Genomic DNA, 24,607 nt, shown 5'->3' with positions numbered 1-24,607 from the left:
TTGTATAACGTGGGCATGCATCAATCCATGTCGTTTCCCAATTTAGTTTTCTGTTGATGAACTCTGTGTAGTTTTTAAACCCTTTGCTGCAGTTTGCAATTAAGCAATAGAGAATGCAGGTGATGAATTGGAATATTTTATGTGAGTACTGTATATGAAGTGTTCTTGTTTACAAGCTACAGCCAAAAAATTAGTTAGATCCTTCTGGTAGGAACACCAGTCACTCATTTCATCAAGCCTAGAATTGCACTGCACAAGTTTTCCTTTCCAGAATGAATAGCTATAAAATATTTAAAATTTTCTTCAAAGTACTCATTATCCTAGTTTACTAGCTTTTTACTAAATTGGCAGACAGTCAATACACAGGGCATACTATTGCCAGTGATGCAGAGCAGGTCTTCAACCAAGACAAGTTCAGCTTATGAGGAAGACGAATAAATATCGATAATTTTTGAATGTCACACAGATTGGATAATTACATGAAGGAAGGTTTGAAAAACAAACAAACAAAAAAATCAAAAACATACATCCATTTTGAGGCAAATGAGAATGCAACCACGTATCAGAATGACTTTAAATGTCAGCCTGGTATCACCTTAAACATTTAAGTATCCTGTCACTCACTAACTCCAGCTGAAGTCCACTGCTGCTGAAGGCACTCAGTCAGAATGGAGTTTCTAAGAACTAGGGAAAATATTTACAAGTTCTGGAGAAAAACAGAGGCATTTACATAATCTTTGGCAACAGGATATAGAAGTATGGCACTTCTAGTACACTGTCCAGCTGCTTACAGGAAAAAACCCATCATCACATTAGGAAGGCAGGAAAGGCATCCTAAACAAGATAATTTTTTTCTCTTTTCCTTTGAAAAAGTCTCATCAGCAGTCTCAAAATAACAGTAAGTGATGACTTCAGAGTGCAACACAAAACATACTTCCAGAAAAAAAAAATCAACACAGTAAAAACATTCAAAGCAACTATTCACATTGCAAATGGAACCAGCCACTTAACCCTCATACGGCCTACGTTCTTAGATGGTTCTAATTTTTTCTAAATTATTCTTATTATCTACCTGGAACAGTAGTTCCTTAAGCCATTAACTTTAATAAGTGCTAAAACCTTGTTGCATTGAAGGTTAAAAATTAAAGACACTTACCTGTAATACCGAGATTGTAAATAAGTTGAACAAATAGTCTTTGATACATGGCTGGCAGACCCAAAGTCTATTACTTTGACCCGGTAAGGCTGCCGAACAGGATCCACCAACATAATGTTCTCTGGTTTGAGGTCAGCATGGATTAAACCCAGACTTTTCAGTTTTTTCAGTGCAGTGGCCACCTGTTGCAGAATGGGCCGTATTACTTTGAGTTGCAGAGGACTGAATTTGTTTTGTTTCAGGAAGTCGTACAAATTCTGTTCCAACATCTCAAAAACCAGGCAAGTGTGGTTGCGATGCTGAAAGCACTCATAGGCTCTCACAAAGTTAAATTCATCAGCATTTTCAGTGCTTAGCCTCGCTAAGATGCTCACTTCTATTTGTCCCTGGCGCGCGTACGAAGGGTGATTCTTCAAGATTTTGATTGCCACAATCTCATTTGTCCCCCTCTTCCAGCACTTCACTACTTGTCCAAAGGTCCCTCTCCCAAGGAAATCCAGAACCTCGTACGTGTTTTTCACGGAGCACAGCACCTCGTGCTGCACTAACTGGTAATCTCCATCTCCGCTTGTGCCACTCGGTTTTGCAGTTGCAGCCGTCGTCACGACCGTCACCGGGTTCCCCACGCTGGTTTGCAACATTGCAGGCAGGATGGACAGTTCATCGACAATCTGCATCGTGCTGTTCTGATTATCCAGCTCCTCACTCTTACGCTTCAATCCACATCGCTGGGGTCCTTCCAGGATATCTGACTGGCTTCCTTGCGTCCCAGTCCGAGGTGCCTCTAACTGAGGTTGCTGCACCCACGCTGCCAAGGCTTTTGTAGCACCTGCGGTATTTTTTAAAGCAACAGCATTTGACTGCAACCAAAAGTTCTGTCCTCGAGGTCTGTCAAATGGGTTTTTAGTCTGAAAGAAAGTACTAACCCTGTGGGGAGAAATTCCAAAGTTTTTACCATTCACATAGATTTGCGGGTAGGTTCTTTCGTGGTACATGCAACTGCTTGGTTCTAGTTTGAGTTTCTTCACACTACAAAAGGCACTTGACTGGGTTTGATAAACATATGGTGGATAGACCAAGACTTGTGAGGCCATACCTACAGAGAAGATAAAAAGAAAAAAAACAAGTGAAAATTCTACACGTGTCCCATGCTTTGCAGCAGCTTCTTCTAAAAAAATCAGGACACGGGTATATTCTCCAAACGAGCCAGTCTAAAGTTGTTACATATTTAGTTTTTTGTGGCTGATACAAGGCCCTTATGCCTTACCAGAGCACACACTTCAGCACACAGGGACTTTAACAGCAGCAGGTTACTGCGGTCAAGTGCACAGGGCAGGACTCAGATAGTCTGCAACAAGCCACTGCATGTAATTTTTCAAGTGCAGGACCTCCCTTTGTGCTATTAAAAACTCAGGTTTCATTTAAAACCTCCCAACTTCTACATACAAAAGTACCACAGTGTTCGGTAACCTAACTGAACAACCCATTCAAGTATTTGTCAGAGATGACATAAAATAACCCAGACATTCTTAATTGTGAGATAAAGCTACCTGTTACACAGGTAGACTTACTCCTTGGAAGCACCATCAGGCTTCAGAGAACAGACAGACAACGACACAACTGTCCAAGCTGGAAGAATTTCACTGTGATGAAAGCGAAAGCGATCGAGCCATGTGATGGGGCCCAAAATAACTTCGGGGCACGTGTACGTACACGAACGACCACAACTTTCCAGTAAATTACGATGTACAGTAATCTAATCCATTCACGAAAGGCAGGTGCTTTTCCCAAGTTATATTCCACCCCACTGCAGGAGTTCCAATATCAGTGACGCAGTCTTAGGGGGTAGAGGCACTGAATTTAACTTCCAGGTTTCCTCTTTCCACTGACCCTGCTGCCCCCTTCCAAACCCGTCAAACGCCAGCCTTAGTGTTTAGCATTACATGACAGAAAAGTCTAAGAAAAAGGCCCTGGATGGACCTCAGTGTAATTTGACTACAAGGTTTCATGGAAGTTATGGAAGTTATACCAGTCTGATCAGTTCCCAGAGACAAATTCAACACCAATAATACCTTAATTAAATCACTTAATCATACCAGGCACATGAAAATTCTGTTAATAGGTATTTAAATTGCAGATGAGTCACATAAAACTTGAGCCAGACATTGCAATGACTCCGATCAAATGAAAGCTAACCAAACGCACGGTGTAATTATTCTGAAGCTGTGATTTGATTTATGCAAATTAGCATTTAGATATCTTAAGAGCAATTAAAATAATCATACCAACACCTCAGTTTAGCATCCTCTAATGGGTTTTGTCCCAGTTGTAGCAGAAAACTTCAAAGTCCTTTCCTCCCCAAAGCTGTTTGCCCAGAGCTCGATGATGGAGAAGGCTGGAGACAGCCAGCAGCTGGGCTCTCTTGCCACCAAACATGATGGGACTGCCACTGGCCTCCTGCTTCACACCAAGAATTTAAGACTAACTATTAACCTCAAAACACAGGTAAAAATTCCCCAAATTCTTGAATTCTCTCCTAAATGACATACCCCATTACAACATGCCTAGTGCACAGCATAAGCATATTACTGACTACGGGACTTACCCTCTTTTTTATAATAATCATATTTAAATAATTCACAGTTCAGGCCAACCTAAACCTTCTGTCAGCAGCCTACCATTCCTCCAGTTCCTCTGGGATGACTCAAATACCAGATTTGCCACATTTGCTCCAAAGACACCGAAATATCAAAATAACACTTGGGGTTTTTTCTTAACAATCTTTTCAAGGTTCCTGCTAAAAAATGCTCTGCTTGCTTTTTCACCAGAATCCTTGCTTACTCTTTGACACGCATGTGCATGACAGAAGTAAAATATACAACTTCAAAAAACTTTTACACTTCAAAAGCAAAGAAACTGTCCCTCTTCTCAAGGACTGGCATGTTACCCTACAGTTTGCTGACAGGAGCGTTCAGAGGCCCAGTATCACCTTCGTGACTCAGAGACAAATCTAAATGCTAAGCCAGCCCAGAGGCACAGCCATACCACTAAGCTCCTGGGCAGAAACAGGTCCAGTGCACTTCCAAACAGGAGGGAGCTGGATGTCTGGCCCAGAGGAGAGAGGTTGGCTAAGCTGCAGCAACCCCAGCAGGTCCATTTGCCCTGGATCTGCCATAACCAAACAGCAAACATTCCCAACATTTCACTTCTGGAGAAGGTATTTGCCCGTGCGAGCACATGACCAAAGCTGAGGGCATTAAATGAGGATGGTTACTTTAAAAAAAGCAATAAACCCACACTGCAGTTAAGGATGTTTTCAGAAGACATGACAACAACACAGTGTGGGGGGGAACAGGGGGAGGACAGTCCTCTAGCATGGCCAGAGGACAACTCAAATCCTCACCTGAGCCTATTGAGACCACTGGCATTCAAAAAAAGTGCAAGTTTTCTGTAGCTCATGCTGTTCAAACCAGTCCAGAAGTTCTGGAAGCACACAGTCCTAGTTTTGACATTAATTTCAGTTGGACAAAAAAAGCCAGGCTATCTATCATCTTTTGGAGTTTGTGTGTTTCTTACAGACTTAACTACATGACCCTGAACTCCAACCACAGTAACAGCTCTGTTCTCAGATAAGAAGTGTTTACTGAGTTATCACAAGAACATTTGCAGCAACTCCAAAAAAAAATATAATTAAGCACTAAATAGAAGAGATAACGTACCCTGGAAGAACAACCTTGGATACAATAATGAACTGCACTAAATCCGACTGAACAAAAAACAGTAAAATTTTACTCCAGAAAAATAAAAATGGTCTTGGTTTTCGTAGAAGCATCTCATTTCTTACCTTCCCCTAAACACTTCTTTGTTAGTTCCATTATTTTGCTTGTGTTTTTTTTTAAACATACACTTCAAGATGTCAATCTCATTTGGACAAGCTACAACGTCTTCATAAGACCAATGAATGAGGTGTTCCTGTGAAACAGGTGCATGAAAATTCTGCACCTGAGACTGCTTAAAGACCCCTGCCACGCACTCATAGGCAGTGCTCAGTACACATTTCAGACAGGGGCACCTTCCTCGCTCTACATTAACATATATGCAGCGAAATCCAACAGAGCATCATGTAACTAATCCAACACAACCAGTTTCTGGAGGCCTCTGTTTTGAGAAACTAAGTTTATAAATAGGATTGATTTGCCCCTACCCGGATGAAAACAAAGCCCCACAGTCAGCAGAGCTGCACAACAAACCTTGAAGAGAAAGGGAAAATACCACAACAGCCTCTACTATAACAGCACTGCCATAGTGTGGGGGCTTTTTTGTTGGTTTGGGGTTGTGGGTGGTTTGGTTTTTTGGTTCTGTTTTTTTCCTGTGTTGGTTTGCTTGTGCGGATTTTTAGGGGTTTTTTTTACTATTTTGGGGGATTCAGGTTACAATGCAATCCTATGTATAGCTACACTGGAAAGAGTAAAGAGTTATCATGTTGCAGGGTTTTTTTGTTGTTATTCTTTTTTACCAGGTCTCCTAGCAGAAGAAGAAAATACAGCACATTTCCACCTACCAGAGTGGATCTTTCTTCCCCCTCTTGTCACAAAACATTTCACTGAGTTTATCCATCTTTCTGCACAGTTCTCAGAGAGACTATTCCCACTTCCTCGTACAAACTGAAGCTTGTCAGGCTACATCTACATTAACAAGTCCAGCAGCAGAATAAGAGAGGGATGTGCAGAGCAAAGCAGCCAGTGCCAAAGGAAAACAAAACCCTTCCTTCTGTGCTCATTTCAGGGAGGTTACTTGAGCCCAAACACTCATGAGCACCTGGTGCATATCTTCCATTTTAAAATTTAAGAATTTTAAAAAACCAAAGGCGTGCACTAGAAGACCCCTTCGGAATGCAAATCAAAGTAGAGTAAACAAAACCATCAGAAGATGGACTGAAAAGTGCAATCCCCAGGTGACATAAGACAGCTACACAGGTAGCCTCCAGCTACTTGAGTAGTTTCAGACTTGTCTTTCAGTTTTAGTTGCAGAGAAGCCTGTCTGTTCCCCCTAAACCCATTTTTAAAGCCCTCTTCTCCTCCCTCAAGTGCAAGGAGAGCACCATAACTTCCCTCCAGCACAGTGACTGCTCTTGAGCAGTGGCACACACAAGCTGAGTTGTGTTGACTCTAGAGTTGACTCTAGAGTTCTCCAGTTTGCATTCCCCAATACTGAGGTTGCCTCACATGCCAGACACTGCCAGTGAATACTGCAAGGGATGTGGAAGAGAAAGGCTGTCTTGAGACACCTACCAAATATTATTACCTCTGGACAGGCTTCCTTCGAAGGAATGGGTCTTCTTGGTTTCAAGCACGGAGAACTGGGAAGACTACATTTGGCTTATTAAACATTAAACTACATAAAATGCGTGACTTCTGATCAGAGTTAAGACTGGGAATTCTGTGCTTCTGAAGAAAGTACCAACAAACTAATGAAGTAAATTCATTGTTAATTCATTTAAATAAACTAATAAATGCACTTTCACAAAGCGATGTCAATGGATCGGAGGCACTTCACAATTTGCCCCCCCCAGTCAGGCTTCTCTCTACAGAAACTGAGTAACAAACCACAAAGACGTGTCTCAGCAAAATGAAACCCCTCTGCTTAACATCTTGCTAATGTTCACCTAACTGTAACAATGCTGGCAGTTCTAGGCAAATTTAGGAACACGACCAACTTGGCAGACTGGGACAACCTCGACGGGCACAGGCTGTTTCAGGCCTGACCACCATTAATAATTAACCATACACTGACATTTCCTCATGACGGAGTGAGGCGGGTGTGCAGCAGAGTAACTAGTTAGAAAGGCCACGAGCTGAAGAGGAATTGCCACACTACACCCTTAAGTCGTCTGCAAAATACACAGCTCCTTTTACCTGCCCCAAGCGGTGCAATCACCCTGTTGTTGCTGGCGTAGTAAATCCCCGGCAGGCAAAGCCCAGCCAGCGGCACCCACCTAATAACAGAGTTAAACTGTAACTCAAGAAAACTTGTTTTCCCACTTCTTTAGGGCCTCCATCGGCAAGAACCGGTTCCAATATATTTGCACCCTTCTCGCAGCGCAGCTGGGGCATCGAGGGAGGCTTTCTAAAAGCTCAGGAACTTCCAGCAAATGCTCAATTTGAGCAGCGGGTGCTTACGCAATGTTTTGTTTACATTATGCATCACTTTGGAAACACTAAGGATACTAACTGCCGTTTTTCCCAGGTAAAACAACTGCTCTTTTTACATTAGCTGACACTCAACGTCGCCAGTTATTTAGCAAATAGAGATCTGAATTAGGTGCCCTCTCTTTCCCCCCCCCCAGAAGAAACTTAATTACCAGTAGTAGCAGCACTTCTATCCCATTGTTTATTTTGGATATGTAGCCGTACAAGCTGTACTGATCCGAGTACTTTCATACCCATGACCCGTTCACCCTGAGGAATTCCCTTACTCCAGTCCTAGGATTACTAACAAAGCACTGGCAATTGAGGTTTCGTGCAATTCATACGGGAAAAGATCCACAGACAGGGCAAAGTGTCCAGAAATACAAGTCCAGAGAGTCCTCCCACCCTCTGGCCACCTCAAAACCAGCTCTGTGAGCAGATCTGTGACCCACGGAAGGGAGGGAGCAGAGCAAAGGAGAATGCACGAAGCTGTTTCAAGTAACACATGCCATGTGAATCGTTTCCTTGCATAACCACAGAGGCAATTCTAGACATGAACTGCACAGGCACACACACACTCCACCACAGAAAACTCTGAGATGCAGGGGTAGCTGATGATACCTCACAAAAAAAGCCAACACCAAGTTCCAGGGGTAGCAACCAGAGGCACCCAAGTTTAATGACAAAAAAAAAAATTATTACAGTCTTTGATTAAAACACACAAGATATTTCCGAGCTCCAGAATTTTGGCCCATCGTACACCAAGAAAATTCAGTTGAGCCGATGGCAGCCTTTGCCCAACATAAAGCCTCAGTCCTGCACAGGTCAGTGGCAAAGGTCAAGGCTGAAAGGCCAAAGGTTGGTTGCAAGCTTGGGGAGAGTCTTAGCGGGAAGCAAATGATACAGGGATTAAATTTTGCATTTGTAAAACTTAGTTACTAAACACCTAAGAAAAATGTTACAGAGCTGACTTTAGATTTGTACAACATCAGAGATATTTTTAGTCAGACACTACTGATGCTGCATTAATACCAGAAACGGAAAATCTAAATTCATTTAAGTGTGATACAAACTAGTCTCAATTGCACCATTGTCTCGATACTCGGAAGCAGAACTGACGCCATACACTGAACACATATTTTATATAAAATATCAGAGTGAACTCCTATGACTCAACGCTGTCGTTAGTGCCAGTAGCACTACTCAAGAATACAATGGCTATATTCATGTTTTCCGCAAATATCAAAAGCTAAATCTTGTGATATGACTGCAATCATAGCTAAGAAGATAAATGAAACAGTACTTCAAGCACTTTTTTTTTCCTCTGGGCAAGATGCTGTCGTCCAACTGAAAAGCAAAGCACAAGCAGTGCAGTATCAGCCATCAGCCCCGAATGAGAACATGCCCTCCAAATCAGAATGTGCCTCCATCAACACAAACAGCGCATTTCAACCAGCCAGGGCTTCGCCAGCCTAATCTCTTCTTTTAAAAGGCTAATTCTTTTAGAACCTGGAAACAGTAGGCACGCTGAAATAAAAGTCCAGAACAGTGGTATTTAGGAGAGCCCACACCTTCGAGTTCCCCACCACAGTAGTGCTGAAGGATCTATTCAAACCACTGCTGCTGTCTGTCACAAGAGCAAGAGGGATCGAGGTGAGTCGAGAGGCAGGGCATAAAGCCACACTTTTTCCATTGCTGTAAGTGTTTCCAAAAGATTTTGCCACCTTCCCTAAGGCAGAAATAAAATTTGATAGAGGGGATTAGCCCAAACTGCTTGTTGGTATATCACCTGTTCAAATGCCGCTGTCTTTTTAAAACAAACCAACTTCTTACACGTGTATGCCCATTTTCCTTCTTATTTCCAGTAATTTTATTTTTGTTTCATTGCTTAATTTTGCCTTCTTCAGTCTGCTGGGCTTTTTTTAAAAACAGAAATGGACCAACCCCACTAAGCAATTTATTTAGAAGCTACATTTTAGCATAGCTCTAGACAGTATCAAATGCAGCTCCTGTAAGGCTATAAATCAAGAGGGCTGTTTCCCTTGTAGATACCTCAGCTCCACATGCTGAGGTATCTACATGCATGCACATCAAGGGGTCCTATTCACCTAAAGTTCATCAAGTCCTCGAAACTATTCAAAGTGGAGGAAATTCATCCAAAATGGTCTTTCTCCCTCTTACGGTAAAAGATTTTCCCCAGGACAAAACAAAAGAATACACCATAAACCAGCACAACAATACAAAATTACTGTTCTCTCCCCAGGACTTGCACATTAAGTTTGCAACAGCACACACACAAACAGCCTGTCGAGCTCATTGAGTCTGACACGTGATGTAAAAAATTTGCAAATCAGGCCCTCCTGTATCAAGGAGGTGAATACAACTGCTGCCTACACATTGAGAATTACCCAGCAGTAAGTAATGTTTGAGCTAAAACTTTCCCCAAACACATGGGGAAAAAAAAAAAAAAAAGAAAATCAGTCTCTCTTCCCAGAGCATATTCATCTCCTTTTGCAATAAAAATATTAGAGTAAATAAGAACCTTAGCCTTTTATGTTTGTTTGTTTTAAATCTGACTTAACTGCAAAATAATTAAGGCATCTAAGCCAACATGCTTACCTTGACTGATCTTTTTCTGCTGCAGTTTTCAGGTCACTTGCCTCAGCTACATCCAGTAACAACTTTCAAACATATACACATTGAGATTAATACACATACACATAGTAAGTATATGTTTGAAAGGTATTTGTATATATACACAGACAGGAAAAAAAACTCTTCAAAGTCCTAGTATATTTCCCATAATAAAAATTCCTTATTTAAAAGGGGTTTGATTATTCTGCCTTTATATATCAGGAGTTTTTCTCTCATTGTAAGCAACGTTGTCATGAAAATAGCATCAATTGCTTACTGAAAATAGCTGTATAAATTAGATATGGCATATGTAGAACAATAAAGAAAGAAAGAACAGAGGAAAAAGAGGTGTTTACTTTTTTCAGATTTCTAAGGATGCAGAGGAAGCAGCATTTCCTACAGGTAAAAATCAGTGCATTAGAAATGCATACTGTCTCACAGAAGGATCAGCCTCTTGCCTCCTAATGAATCAATAACTGCAGCAACCCATATTATAATGTTTCCCAAAGCCACCAGTGCAAGACATTTCTCCATCTTCACTATGCAGAGAAACTTATTGATTTAACTCTACAGAAAGGCAAAAAGAAAGGCAAGATTACATGCAGCACATGACCCCACTAGCTGGGGGTCATAATAATACTGATAAATGTGCATCCTTTTTTTTCTCTGTTGTATTCCCTTCCACGTTTAATAATCTTTCCATTTGTGGCATAAATAAACTTTTAACGATCACTCTTATTTTAGTCTTCAAAAGAATGTTTAGACATCTCTGCAACCAAGTTTTAAAAACACGTTTAGTCTCAAGGAGCACTTGTCCCAAAGAGCTTCCAAAGTATTTCTTGAGAAAAACTCCCACCATGTCCTCTTGCAGGGCTCAGAGCTGACACAGTCAAAGGAAGAAGTCTGCCCACAGCACCATTACAAAAGCCAAATAGAAAAGGTATTAAAAACACCCCTTTAGCATCTCATGAAAGCAATCCATTCCTATTAGGCTGAATATCAATTAATTTCATGAATCACTAAGTAAGTTGATATTAACAGACAGGGAAAGAGGAGGCAAGGAGCTTTTTTCTCCTCTTCGGAACAAAGCTGCTTCCTTCTCAAGGGCTTCACAAGTAAGATCCCAAACACCAAAATTCCTGCATTTAACAGATTCAAATACTGAAAAATAAAGGTCTTGTGAGAACCTCTTCTATCCCTATAAATAGTTTAAATCTTAAAAAAAAACCCTCAAATGGAACAGACAGACTGTAGACAAGCAACCAATTCTAATAGTTCAAAAAAAAAAAAAAGAAAGAAAAGAATAATTGAAAGGAAAAGGGTAGAAAGCAGCAGATGACTGAAGTTTCTAGGAAAACACAGGAAGGAAGATGTTTACAAGACAATGATGCACATTAACAGCATTTCAGTCAAAAAGGCAGAAAGGCATCTTACAAGAAGCAACTAAAAAGGCTTCTGGAAGTTGTGCAAGTTCCACCAATTGTTGTGTGCCAACACAGACAAACCCTGCATCATATATAAGAGGAAAAGAAAAAAGAACATGTTTTACTCAAACTAGCAGAATTAGGTAAAGGTTAACAGCATTTTTTTAAAAAAACACTGACAAAGGACCAAAACAAGGTAGTAAATAACATGCTGAGACTGGAAACAAACAGAAGAAATGTGGGTTTGTGTCTACATATGAAAAAGTAAATTACTTTTGTAAAAGTAAATAAATAAAGTTTCAGATAGATAATATTTATGAATATGTGATACTAGTGATTACTCTTAGTTTCCAAAGGGAGCTTAGATCGCCAGTAAGAAAAGTTTCTTTGCTTGAAGTATTGTTTTATTTACCTTTTTAGCCATGATTGCAGTCATATTGGTATCACAGGAGTTAGCTTTTGATATTCGGGGGAAATATGAATATAGCAATTTTTTTTTAACACTTATTGGCACTGAAGTTTGTTTCCACTCTGCACTTTTGCCTTTATAGGTGAGCTTTCCCATGCAGACCTCAAGCCTACACTAGGTCCTTTCTGTGGGCAGGCACTTGCTTCAGTCTATTCCAGCAGGAACAGGGAAAGGTTCAGATGTCAGCTGACATCCACATCCCGAGGGAGCAGGCCTGGAGGGATCTGGTCACACTAATAAAAGCAGCAAACATCTTTGCAATGAAGACACTCCAGCCCCACACAGAGCACAGCTGCACCAGTTATCACAATCCCAGCTGAAGTTGTTCTCCTGGCAATTCTTCCTGCCCAAGGACCAGTTTTGACATCTCACTTCATCATGGTGAGGAGACCCAATTTCATTTCTCAGTTCACCTTCTAACTGAGAGTCAAGTAAAACCAAAAGTAAACCCCTAAAACAACCCAAAGCAAGTTTTCTCAGGTACTGGTCGCAGCTTGCCCCAAGGCAACAGCCAAGCCAAGCTTTGTGATAAAAATCTTGCCTCACCCAGCAATTTAAGTTCCTTGGAAGTTAAAGTGTCCCTGTCACATAAAAATCAGCTCCAGGACAGCAGGGCCTGGTAACCTAAAGCAGCACAGCCTCCAGAACAGAGCAGGGTAAGACACTCTCAGATCAGTGGATTACAGAGTGGTTTCCCACAGACATGGAAAGTGACTGTGGGCATCTCCAACCAGCAGCTACATCCTCCTCTTTTAATGGTGATGTTTATGGAATTCTGCATAGGTATTAGGACCTGAGCTTTTTTGTCCCTAAGCTTTCCACCGCTTATTCTAAATGGGTAGTTACTGAGGTGCTGTACATATTCAGCAGGTGATGTTTATACAAATACAAAGAGATTTTCATTTGACAATCACTGACTTTTTACATTAAAAGCACTGTTCGCATTTAACTTGGAACGTGCTTTTAAAAAGCACTAAGAAGTTTTCTACAACTGTTAAATTGATTTAGTAAGAGTGGAAAGAGTCATATGAGTTTAAGATTACTGATTTTAAAGACAGTTTTTTGATGGGAGTGTCCTTCATAACATTTAATAACAGTACTCTGTACATAAGAATCAAACTACTTTTTTAATATTGAGAGTTGCTGTGGCTTTGATCACACTAAAATACAGGAATTTATTTGTAGTGTCTGTTTTGTCTTTTGATATTTCACTGCATCTTATTTTATTGTTGTGTTTTGGAACTTGAACTTAACATTTTTCTACGCTTCATCTTATTACACCCAAATATTGTAGAACACAAGAGAGCTGGAGAAAAGGGAAAACCAGGAATATATTCCTTATTTACAAAAAGGAATATTTTCTAATCTTTTTCCAAAAACATAAGGTGAAAAAGACTGTACAAAAAGTTTACATAATACTGGACCTAAAAAATATGTATAGTTAATGATATAGGGAGAGGTATTTTGAAATTACACAACTCCAAGTCAAAGCATAAGAAAAATAACAGAACTAAACTACATGAGTTGACTTGCTTAAAAAACAGTTCAGTTATTTGGCTCTTCTTCCTTTTCCAAGCACAACTGCTATGCTAGAGACTAACTCCCATTTTTCAGAAAGTTATCCACTCTCAAAAATTAAGTGGAATATTAAGACAGTATATGAAAAAAAAGTGACATAATGTGAAAAAATAGTACAAAACTGTACAAAGACTATTCCCAAGGCATCTAAAACCAAGGCTCACACCAACTCTTGCCATCTTTTTCAACGTTCATTATATTGAAATGACACAACTGAAGAATTAAGGGGAGGGGGGAAAGAACAGCCCTGTAGGAAATGCTATCAAATAAAGTCACCAACAAAAATCCACTTTCATAATTACATGTTGTTCCCCTGCTCACCTGTCACTCAAAACTTAGTGCCTCTGAAGAAAAACAGAGCTACAATTTCTCTAGAAATCTGTTGAAGAGGTAGAGGCTCTAAATTAAAACAGTCCATGGGAGGGTAGGGGAAGCCAAGAACAGGTAACAGGATTTTCTAGGCTTTATCCTTCATTATAGGTTATTTCAGGTCAAAAAGAGGGTGTTCACTGCCTGTACAAGTCAGAAAAGGTAACCCATTACTAACCCATATCATAGGACTAGCTATTTAAAGTTGCTTTAAATCGAGTTAACATGGTCATTTCAGGTGCACTGTACACTCAGCAGCCATCTCTAACATGCTCAGTGCTCAATCCCTCATGTTTGGTTTAGTGCTTAACCCAGCCAGAGTTCTGAAATACAGTTTGAGATACCTAGAGATCCATCTCATACTTACCCAAAAAATGAGCTTTTCTTTCAGGACCTATTGAAAGTAATACATTATTTTCCACTCCACCTCTGATTGCCACTTAAGAGATCTGAAGAAATATAAATATTTCAGTGACTTAGGAACAGAGACATTAACTTAGTAAAAGCTCCCCAGCATCAAGCTGAACTCTTATTTCCCTCACTTTCAAAGGCAGGAAAATGTAATAGTTAGAGCAGCTGTGAGTTTACGTAACACATCTACAGGACCATCACAGTTACAATGAAGAAGCACTAAGGATGTTTTCTTCATCAGATCAATCCCATGCCAAGACTTCTGAAAGTCTCCTCTAACTGCACCGAGTACCATCACCAGGGAATTGAAAAAAACTCGGAAAACATAAAATGGCACACACAAGCTTTTCTGAGGTCTGATAGGTGGAAGCTGTTTCACAAAATTCAACAGCAAACTCGTAAAAGGTAAATGTTGGTATCACCACCATCCTCCCTCCGTGTTTCTTCTTCCCTCGGCCGAGTATCACCAGATGATATCAGGCCTGCTCTGCCCAACTCATACTTCTGTCAGGGGGCAGAGCAGTTTACCTCAGCTGTAATGCTCCTGCATATTGGATGATATCATTATATATATCCAGAGCAGCTAAGGCTTATCAAATTTAAAAAAAAAAAAAAAAGTATAGCTGTCCTCTGCTTTATTCCCCAGAGTTCTGGGCAAAAAGTGACACTGCCTATAGTAACTACTCTGTATGTACACAGCATTCAGGCCACGATACCTCACAGACCTCACACTGCAACAGCAACATTTAGCTCAACTAAAAGGACTTGTTCCATCTGTATTTAGCATTCCTCCAAAATACAAATATTCCTCCAATTCGGCCCCAAATGACAGCACTGATCCCGTTAGTAGTGCTGTTCTTCCCACACACACACGTAAGAAAGCCAACTACAAAATTCCTGTTTCAAAATGCGCTGCTTTGTCAAAAGGGCCTTTGTTGCTATGATCTGCATGCTGGCAAAACAGAAAATACAAGAAAGGGAATATATACTGTTAAAAGGAAAACTATTCTAAAAAACAGGAAGTCTGCAATCCCTTAAAATAGTACAGAGAGGTACATACCTAAACACCCAAGCTCAGAGAAACACAGCCTGACATTTCCTACACGTTTAGATTGGGCTTTGCACAAGAATTAAGCATAGTTAATTCTCTTCCACCCAGGAACTGGTAAGCCAACCCTCTGCCTCCAGAAGCGCTGCTCAGCCTCCCATCCCCATAAACAGACCGACAATCAGTCCGACAGATGCTTTTGGAAAAATCACCTCCCAAACAACGTTTGTTTTGAAGCAACTGCTACCAACTGGAGGACACAACAAGAAAAGCAGCACGTGCAAATTCCAATATTTCTATGAGTCAGTTCTGTTAAGATGAGTGAGTAGCAAGCTCACTCTTCTTCCCCACACCCTCTCTTTGTCTCTGCTATCTCGTTATGCAGAGCTGGTCTCATTTCCCTATTTCTGTAGGTAGTTGTTTGAAAGACAGGAGGGAGGAAGCACACAAACACGAAAAACCCTAAACAAAGAAAAACCACAAGTACCGGCAGAGAACCCCAGGTCAGGGGCAGCTTCCCGAGCAATTTTTCAATGAAACTTTATTCCAGCTGATGGAATCCGTCCAATTACAAATCGTCCTCAAGCCCGGAGAGCCACACGCCGCCACCACCACCACAATCGGAATTAGAGCGTCCAGCCAAATATATCCATGAAAAAATAATTTACAAGCACAACCGGTGCCACACCCCGAGCAAGCAGCAGAACTCGCACTGCAACAGAAGTGCCCGGTAACAAGTGCATTAAGTGAAAACTCTGCCTAATTCCTGTTTTACATGACTGTAAACATCACCTCACCGCGCCGCTACCATAAATGGTCCGCGGCAGCACAGATAAAGCCGTCACCGCTGTTATATCGGTGTCACTTTTCTCCCCGTAGTCCACGTTAACACTTTGCTCTATTTATCTGCGATCTCACTCTGCCACTTCGTAATACAGTATTGACCTATTTTCCAGGTGCTTAATTAATCTCTTTGCTGGCTGCCACGCTTATTAGACAGTTACTGCGTGTATTTTAAACTTAGTCTATAGGAACCTTTAGCAGATTAACTCTGTTATAGAATCATTATATCAGAAAGTAAGTATTCATAGTCCAGCCAGGCTTTTCTACTTTGTGTGAAATCAACCAGAGATTAAACTTTCTGCAAATGATGTAATGGGACGTAATACTGGGGGGGGGGGGGAAACAACCACAGAAATATGCATTGTTATCAACAACTGTAGCTTTACTTAATGTAGTTGTGGAAAAAAATGTTATTAACATGAGAGACAATTTAAAGATACTAAACCGAAATAAACAAGGTTATACAGTAGCGGGAAGACGTAAAAACATCAGAGCACCACATAATTTCTGGGAAGGTAAGCCTGGGAGTCTCAAAACAACTAAGTTAACAAAAAAAAGAAACGACTGCTGTTTCTGAAATTTCAAGTCCGACGCAACAGTTAGTAACAAAAGTATAGCCTCAAAAGAAAGATATTTATATACACGTAAGCACATAGCACTGACGACGGAGTGCTTAATTTAAATAAAAATATTTTTAAAAACCCCCATCACTATTTCCTATAGCGGTAAGCACATGCAAACGCACCTGCCAGTTTTACAATTGATATCGCGACGAATCCAGAACAAACCCCGCACAATCCCTGCCGCAACCATTACGGCAAAGCCTCCAGCAATAAAACCCCTCCGTTTTTCACGGAGCTCGCTCTTGGGAACTGACCAAATTTTAAAGCGTCCGCTTCCTTTCCAGTTGCTGCTATTTACCCCGGCCCTGGGCACCATTTGCCGCCCCAGCTCCCCCCACGGCGCAGGAGGGGTCCCGCGGGTGTCTCCTCAGGGGTCGGGGCGAGTCCCGCCGGGACTACGCGGAGCCACCGCGGCTGCGAAAGCCGAGCAGGACCCGAGAGCGGGCGGAGCCGCGCCCGGGCACCACCCGCGGGACCCCCCGCCGGCCGGGTCCATACAAGGCAGGAGGAGGAGGAGGAGGAGGCGGCTCCCGGGAGGGGAGCGGGGCAGCGCCGGGGCAGCGCCCGCCAGGGGAAGGGAGCGGGGCAGCGCCGCCGCCGGCAGCGGGCGAGGGGCGGACACGCCTCCCCCGCCGGGCGGCGACGGCCTCGCCCGGCACCCGGGGCTCCTCGGGGAAGGGGGAACTTCGGGGACGAAGGCGACGGGGAGGAGGAGCGGCGCTGCTCGGGCTCGGCGAGGGCGGCGAGGGCGGCGGGGGCTCCGGGCAAGAGCGGCCGGGAGCGCCCAGGAGCCCCCGCGGGAAGGGGTCGATCGCCGGCGGCGGAGGTAGCGCCGCTGCCCGCCCGGCGGGGCCGGCCCCGCTCGCTGCCCGCCGCTCACCTTCACGGGTCGGGCCGCGCTGGCGTCCGCGCTGGAGCTGCCGCCGCCGCCCTGGGCATGTCCGGGAGCGCCCCGGGGAAGCGCCGCTCCGGGCGGGCTCAGCCGCTCAGCCCCGCCGCTCCTGCTGCTCTCGCCGCTGCTGCTGCTGCTGCTGCCGCCGCTGCTGCTGCTGCTGCCGCCGCCGCCTCGGCCGCTGCCATCTTGTCCTGGCGGCTGGGAGGGAAGAGCCCCAGCTCAGCCCGCTCGGCAGACCGGGCCTCCGCCTCATCTTCCCGGGGAGGGACCCAGCCCGCCCCCGGCCGCCGCCTCCTCCGCCTCCGCCTCCTCCCGCCTCCGCCGCCGCCCTGCCCGCGGCGGCCTAGCGGCGCCCGCCGCCGCCCATCGCCCCGGAGCGGCGGGACGCGGCCCCGCCGAGCGCAGCGGAGGGGGCGCCGGCCCAGCCCCGCTCCGGCGCGCCCCGGCCCCCACCCAGCCCCGCGGCGCTGCCTGCGGGGCGCTCCCGCCGCCCGCCCGGCCCAGCCCGGCCCGGCGGCAGCGCCCCCGCCCGGCCCCGCCGAGCGCCGCCCGCCGCAGCCGGGGCCGCCCCCGCCGCCGCCCCGAGCCTCTGTCAGCGCACGGACCCGGCTCCCCCCCGGCGCTTCTCCTGCCCTCCCGCACCCACGGGCCGGGGCAGGTGTGTGGCGGTCACCGTGCCCATCGCCGTGGCCGTCACCTGCCTCCTCGCCACCGGCTGACGGTCCCCCCCGGGAAGCCCTGCGAGAACAAGTTGAGATGCTCCTACCGCGAACTCTCCTCTGCCCGCCCCGGTCCGTCACTACCCGGAGGAAGGCGGGCGTGTGAGAGCTCCGCGAGGAGCACCTGTAAATCCCCCAGTGACGGTCATTCTAACCATCACACCCCAAATGGTGAGCTCCTCTTCCCGCCTCGTCAGCTGCCAACTCCCCGTAACATTCTCAGATACGTAAAGTACATAGCAATGAGGCAACTGGTGCCAGGGGAAAGGCCTGACTCTCAAGACCCGCAGCTTAGATAGATGTCAAGGTGAGAGCGAACATGTGAACTCCCAAATTCACTTAAATGAGTGCTCTTGCTTTATAAGGTGAACAGATTCCCCTTCCCACCCTGGAAAAATAACTGTGAAGCACCAACCTTCCAGATCTGATCTGACATCCTTCCCTGGAGAGCAGTCCCTGCCACATTAGCCCGGTCAATCAAACACACCACTAGCTATAGAGGTAACAGGACGGAGCAAGTGTAATGACCATTTTGTATCCTGCATTACAGTCCAGCATTTTGCCTTGCTCAAGTCTTGACAAAATAACAGGATACACCCTCAGTAACAACGTGCCCCTAATATTATGCATCACTTGAATATTAGTGGTTGGTTGTAGGGCTGGTCAACTTCTGCAAGCAGCATTCTTGGCCCTAAATAGTATTTCAGCTGATGTGGGGTGAAAAGGAATTACTGTTTGCCTATAAAGTATTTAGCCCCAAGATAAATCCTTGGCTAAAGCTACAACTGGACATCACATGCTCCTCCACCTCTTGCCAAAAATAACAAAGAATTTCTTTATTTACTTGCACAACTACACGTACTCTGCTATTTTTTCTCACTACTTGTTCCAGTATCTTCAACACGTCTGCTTGATTTTAACCTTTATTTAGGTCCAATCCCTGTAACAAAGATTGTTAGGACGTGAAGTCAGAATTGGAATTAATTAATCGGAGAAGACAGAGTTGTTGTACAGAAATACTAAAACACTAAAACCTAACATTAGGGTTACTACCATAACACCACCAATACTCAGTCTTGTAAGTAATGAGACATATAATTTAGGGGTGAGGAAAAATGGGTGGGTGTCAATGTTAGCAAATTATAGCTCTCAAGAGCTGCTCATCATATATATTGCTTACTAATTTTATAAATATTAATCAAGCTTCTAAAAAATATCCTACAGAATTATTGCTATACATTTGATTAACATATAATCTGTTACAAAAGATAAATGTTGATGAACATTATTGTTGATTACTTCACCATACAAACTCTAAAATGACTTAATAAATTATTAAGTGTATGCTGATTCAATCTCCATTTAATCTGCAAACTTAAATTGGTGCACACCACCCCAAACTGTGATCTACTGACTAGTCTCAACATAATTTTTACAGCTGTTTTTTAGGATCTGTTTCTTGCAATTTTGTCATTTTTCAGCATGCAACTTCTTATCATTTGATAACCAAAACAATCCAAAACCAGTTGTAAACTTGAACGATACTGATCCTCTAAAAATAGACAAAATTATGAATCCAATGCTCCACGGATATGTTTGCACAATTTTAACCAACTTCTAGAAACATTTTAATTTAGTTTTAGAAAAGAAGGAGTGATTTTGGAGTCATTAACCTCTCTTATTGTACTGGTCTCTCGCTGGAATTTTTGAGCTGGTCGTTTGCTAAAAAACATCACCTCCCAAAACATGTCACCACTGTCAGTTTTGTCCTCACATTAGTCTTTGCTAATTAGATCAAGCTAGGCTTCCCCTCAACTTGCAACAGGAGTATCATCAGTGTGTAATCAAACTCTCAAATCTCTTCCAAACTCCTTCAGTTGCTTTCCTGGAGCGTAGAATCTCTTTGAAGATCCATCATTTGTACTTACTGGGAGCTGTTCCAGTTAAAGACTTCCTTGTTGTTCAAGGAATGTTGCTCACATTTCATCAGAGTTAGGGCCCAAATGGCATGTGAGGGCTGGCCAGTGCCACTAAGGAGCTGAAGAGCTGAACCTCCCCCCATCAATCAGTGACTTTTAGGGGCTACTTTGGCCACAAAAGCATTTTTAACTGCCCCCAACACATGACAAGATAACATTATCAGTGAGTTTTAAACACTCTGAGGAACATTTCTATCAGAGGTCAAATATGACTGTGTCTGAGGGGCCCTCACATGATTTTTTTTTTCTCATCTAAAAAATAGTAAGCAGTTCTTTGCCCTAATTTTGTTTTGGCAGGCAACTGAGGGGTTAATATGGAAACTCCTGTTACACCTGTAAGTACTGTGGACTACTGATACCGTTTGGAGGGGAGTGTTTTGTTTCAAAGTACTTAAGTAACTCAGTGGAAGGAGGCCCATGTCATTTAGATTCACTTATCCAGTTCAGCATTGAAACACACACCTCCACAGGCTCTTGTTGCTCCTTCTTTCTATGCCTTTGCAGAGGATAAGCAGTAGTTTTGTGTGAGTGCTCTGAGTGAAAAGAAGAAACAGAGGTTAGAAGAAGGTATTTCCAACAGACGCAATCTATTATGCAGCAAACAGAGATGATCTAAGGACAAACACAGGCTGGAAGCTTTTGGCAGGACACCTACCAATGACATTTTGTGCTATTTTTGTTATCAAAATCCCAAGCGTAGACACAGACCAAAAACTCTTTGGCTAGAACAATTTGTTTTACTCACCAAATTGCTATAAGCTATATCATCAAAACACTTTTTACAAGCCAGTACGAGTTGTTTGTATCAGCTTATGAGTTGTTTATATCAGCTGGACCCTTAATTTTTGAACAAACTTGAGTCCTGAGCAAGGCTCTGCTGTTAGAGCAAAGCCACAAAGATAAGGACGGGAGAAGGCAAGACCACAGGGCTGTAATTCCATCCCCCAGGCCCTGCACTGTCCCTAATAACACGGGGTGCAGTTGCATGAAACAGCAAGCCACACTCCGTCACTGCGAAAAGAACTGCTCTCCAGACATCCAGTTAAATTTTCCTGGTGATAACTCTCCGTTGATGACATTGAACTTCTCATTTAGCAGACTCGACTCACCCAGCAGAAAAGGCTTTTCTTGGGTGAGTCGCAGCAGCTCAGGAACGTCAGAGCTGACACAAAGAGGAAGGCAGTTTTTCGTTGTCAGTTAGCAGGGAGAGCTGTGCAGGCTTCAGCTGAGTTTCCTGGGTAGAAGTTATGAAATCCAAACAACCCAGAAGCTGGTTGGCAACCACTGAAGGTATCCAGGCCTTCCCCTGACCCTGAAGAGCATGAGCAGCAAGTACAGATCAGCACAAGGACAGTGGAACAGGGGAAGGGCACACTGAAATTTTTCTTTTTAAAAAAACTTTCAGGCCATAGTATTTAGTTTTTGCCACAGTATTTACCAATCTGTTAAGCAGGGAATTAATTCATGGTAGGATTTCAAATTATAGTATAACTTTACAGTTTTTCACAGTAATTGGCTGAAATATTTCATGCTTACGGTATTTATCCTTCCAAAACAGATAAGACTGGACAAAGTTAACTATTTTTTTTATCTTAAGAATTCCTTATCTAACACATTTTTTAACTGATGCAACTGTCCCTGAATTATGACTTGTATTATGAGAAACAACCATTCAATGTTGTGCATTTGGATTAAAATTTTTCAGGATCGAAATTCCTGCTGAAACATGTAAAGAGGTCAGGGTTAAACTGATAAAAGGTGCTTTTGTAAAAACAAGAAAATCTGAATTTATACTTTCCACTGATTACCATCATATTCAGATAAGCATGGTTCAAAGTTCCCCAGCTCCCCTCCCCATAGATACATTTGCTAGACATATCCAAAATCCAACGTTCTGTTGCTGGGTGTAAATGGAAAATTACTTTCAAATTTAAAGCAAACATACACTTTGCTCTTTTTGCAACGACTGGAAGGTCAGTTGAGAAGCACTGTCTTTCCTCAATTAAAAAACATGCAGGTTTCTCTGTGCAGTTTACACTGAGTCGTTAGCAAAAACAAACACAGACATTCAAACACAAATTTCACCTTTTATTTCCACTTTATTGTTTTGCATCTGTAACACAGGACTGAAAAAAAAAAAAAAAAGGGCTGGAGGGGGAAAGAGATTTGTTTATTGTTTGCTGTTTAACTTACAAGTTAAACAGCCCGACTCCTCCATGAGATTTAAAAGCTGCAAAGCCCAGAACACGCCTTCCAAGGGCTCATGGTGGTTTGTGGGCCTTTGTGCAAGGGGATGCTCATGCCAGTGTTCATTTCATGAAGTCATCACCATTCCCTGAGCATGTCCCAAGGTTTGCACGAGGAGCCATCCACTGTGGCTCTTCCAAAGAAGAAAATCAGATTAAAAAACTTTCCTCTGATTGCCTGTCTTTCTGCTTGTTTCTTCCTCAGCCTTTAAAACCCAGTTCCAAGAAACCTCCCACACCATCTTGACATTGCTATTGCAAATTCTGCCAGTTAATGGTAACTCCTGGGAAATTAACTTGTCTTGTATATAAAGATAATGATAGGGTGACTAACATGGTAATTCTTAGAAAACAGGGAAGGAATCTTGAAAATCTTTTTGGTTAGCATGTAGATAAAAGCTGGCTGACTTGAGATGAAATGCACACCTCATCCAAACTAAACCACTAATCCTCTCATTTTTCACATCACAGAAAGGCAGAATGACTGCACTGTAGAATCATAGAATCATTAAAATTGGAAAAGGCCTCCAAGATCATCAAGTCTAACCTTTAATAGATGAGAGACAATTATACACCAAGCAGCTGAAAAAAACATGGAGGTGGAAAAAATATCAAGAATTTATCTTGAGATTACATAAATATTTACTACTTCAATTTAGGATTTATGGAATTTCGCTCTCTCTCTCTTTCTCTTCTTAATTTTTTTTTTTTTTTTGGATAATTGCTTCTTTTCAATCTTATTGTTCTTTTAAGGGCCACAGTTGTTGAAACAGCCAACTGGGACAACTATAATTTTAAAAAATGCCACTCTGCAAATTGTCACAGATGATTTTGTTCAGGGATACTGTGAAATGCTTGTGCTTATATGATATCAATAGGTGTAGATTTGACAGATGCTTCATTGCTGTGTTTTAAACTATGCTAAGTTCTTGTTCATATTTAAGAGGACCAAAAAGAGTTAAAGAAATTCAATATCCTATGGGAGATTGCATTTTAATATCTTTACTGGATCATGTAAATGCTAATGTATCATAGCATTGTATTTTTCAGTCTATATTTTCATTTTCACTCTGGATTTCCTCTTTTTGTAAGAGCCATAGAAGTAGATCATTTCTCATGCACCTTAGGAGATCCACAAGGAAGGGTCTATCTTCAGGAAATGTGTCATGATAATGTTCATTTGTAGTTTGAAACTGTAAATTTTCTTGCAAGAATCTTTCTAAATAGCTATTTTCTTGTCGTCATTAGTCTTTGTGGTGTCTGAGTGTCTTTCACGTAAGTGTACTTAATAATTACATTTTTATTTTCTCTCTCCAGCATGAAAATAATTTGAAGTGATTGTTAGGATTAACCAATGTTAAATGTGTACAAAATTACAGTATCTTTCTAGTTTTGAGGTGCTTGGAGAGGACAAATATGTTTTACGCTGCACCATAAAATGGTGAGAATCTGATATAATCTGAGAAATATAACATCCACGGCAATCAGTGAAAAATAAGATAATCCATTACCAGATTAATGATATCCAGACACTGGGAAAAAAGTATTTACTCTACAGAAAAAGCTTAAAACCACATTGAAACACTTTTTCTACAGAGAAGAAAAAATATTTTTAAAATTAAAAAGCACACATATTTCAAACTAAAATTCCAATGAGATAGTGCTAATTTGTAAAATCTTTAATAGCAACTATTTGGGGGTTTTTCTGGTGTTTTGAAATAAGCATCATCTCTGCAGCCTACATTTCAGAATATTCACAAGGTAGTATGCACTAATATTACAACCATTTCATTTTTACAGTTGAGTAATCACTTCTTTTTTTAGTGACTGATACATGGCAAGATCAAGGGCTGCAGACAGATGAAGACCACAAATGTTCCAGCTGACCTCACTTTCCAAAATGCATCATTCCTACAAATAAACATCATTAAACATAAGCAGGCTGTCAAATTACAGAATTAAAACATAATCCTGCATTACTCAAGTGACTCGTTGCTTATTAGCAGGTCTACTGGCTCCAGGAAA

At 42.4% G+C, this 24,607-nt stretch overlaps 1 protein-coding gene and 1 long non-coding RNA gene across 4 annotated transcripts in view; both read right to left on the bottom strand.

Annotated features, from left to right (window-relative positions):
- HIPK3 (homeodomain interacting protein kinase 3) overlaps window positions 1-17,887 on the bottom strand; it is a 72,863-nt gene extending 54,976 nt beyond the window's left edge. The window contains exons 1-2 of one of the 3 annotated variants that reach the window (XM_039387926.1): window positions 17,624-17,887; window positions 1,157-2,252 (exon numbers count right to left, since the gene is read on the bottom strand). In XM_039387926.1, the coding sequence (XP_039243860.1) occupies window positions 1,157-2,250 (1,094 nt within the window). In that variant the 5' untranslated portion in view covers window positions 2,251-2,252; window positions 17,624-17,887. Of the gene's footprint in view, window positions 1-1,156; window positions 2,253-16,997; window positions 17,122-17,623 lie in introns of those variants that run through there. The other 2 variants (XM_027714516.2, XM_027714519.2) reach the window with 2 other exon arrangements.
- Window positions 17,888-19,176: 1,289 nt separating this feature from the next.
- Window positions 19,177-21,706, bottom strand: LOC113984481. The gene is made up of 3 exons (XR_003539521.2): window positions 21,446-21,706; window positions 20,799-20,869; window positions 19,177-19,297 (listed from the first exon to the last, which is right to left on the bottom strand). It is a non-coding gene; the product is annotated as an uncharacterized LOC113984481 (long non-coding RNA).
- Between the last annotated feature and the right edge of the window lie 2,901 nt (window positions 21,707-24,607).

This window comes from Pipra filicauda, unplaced genomic scaffold (genome assembly GCF_003945595.2).
Source record: "Pipra filicauda isolate LSUMZ 115617 unplaced genomic scaffold, ASM394559v2 scaffold59_size3379749_pilon, whole genome shotgun sequence".
In the NCBI taxonomy this organism is placed as follows: domain Eukaryota; kingdom Metazoa; phylum Chordata; class Aves; order Passeriformes; family Pipridae; genus Pipra; species Pipra filicauda.
Note: the sequence above shows the minus strand (reverse complement) of the source record. Positions and strands in the feature narration are given on the sequence as shown.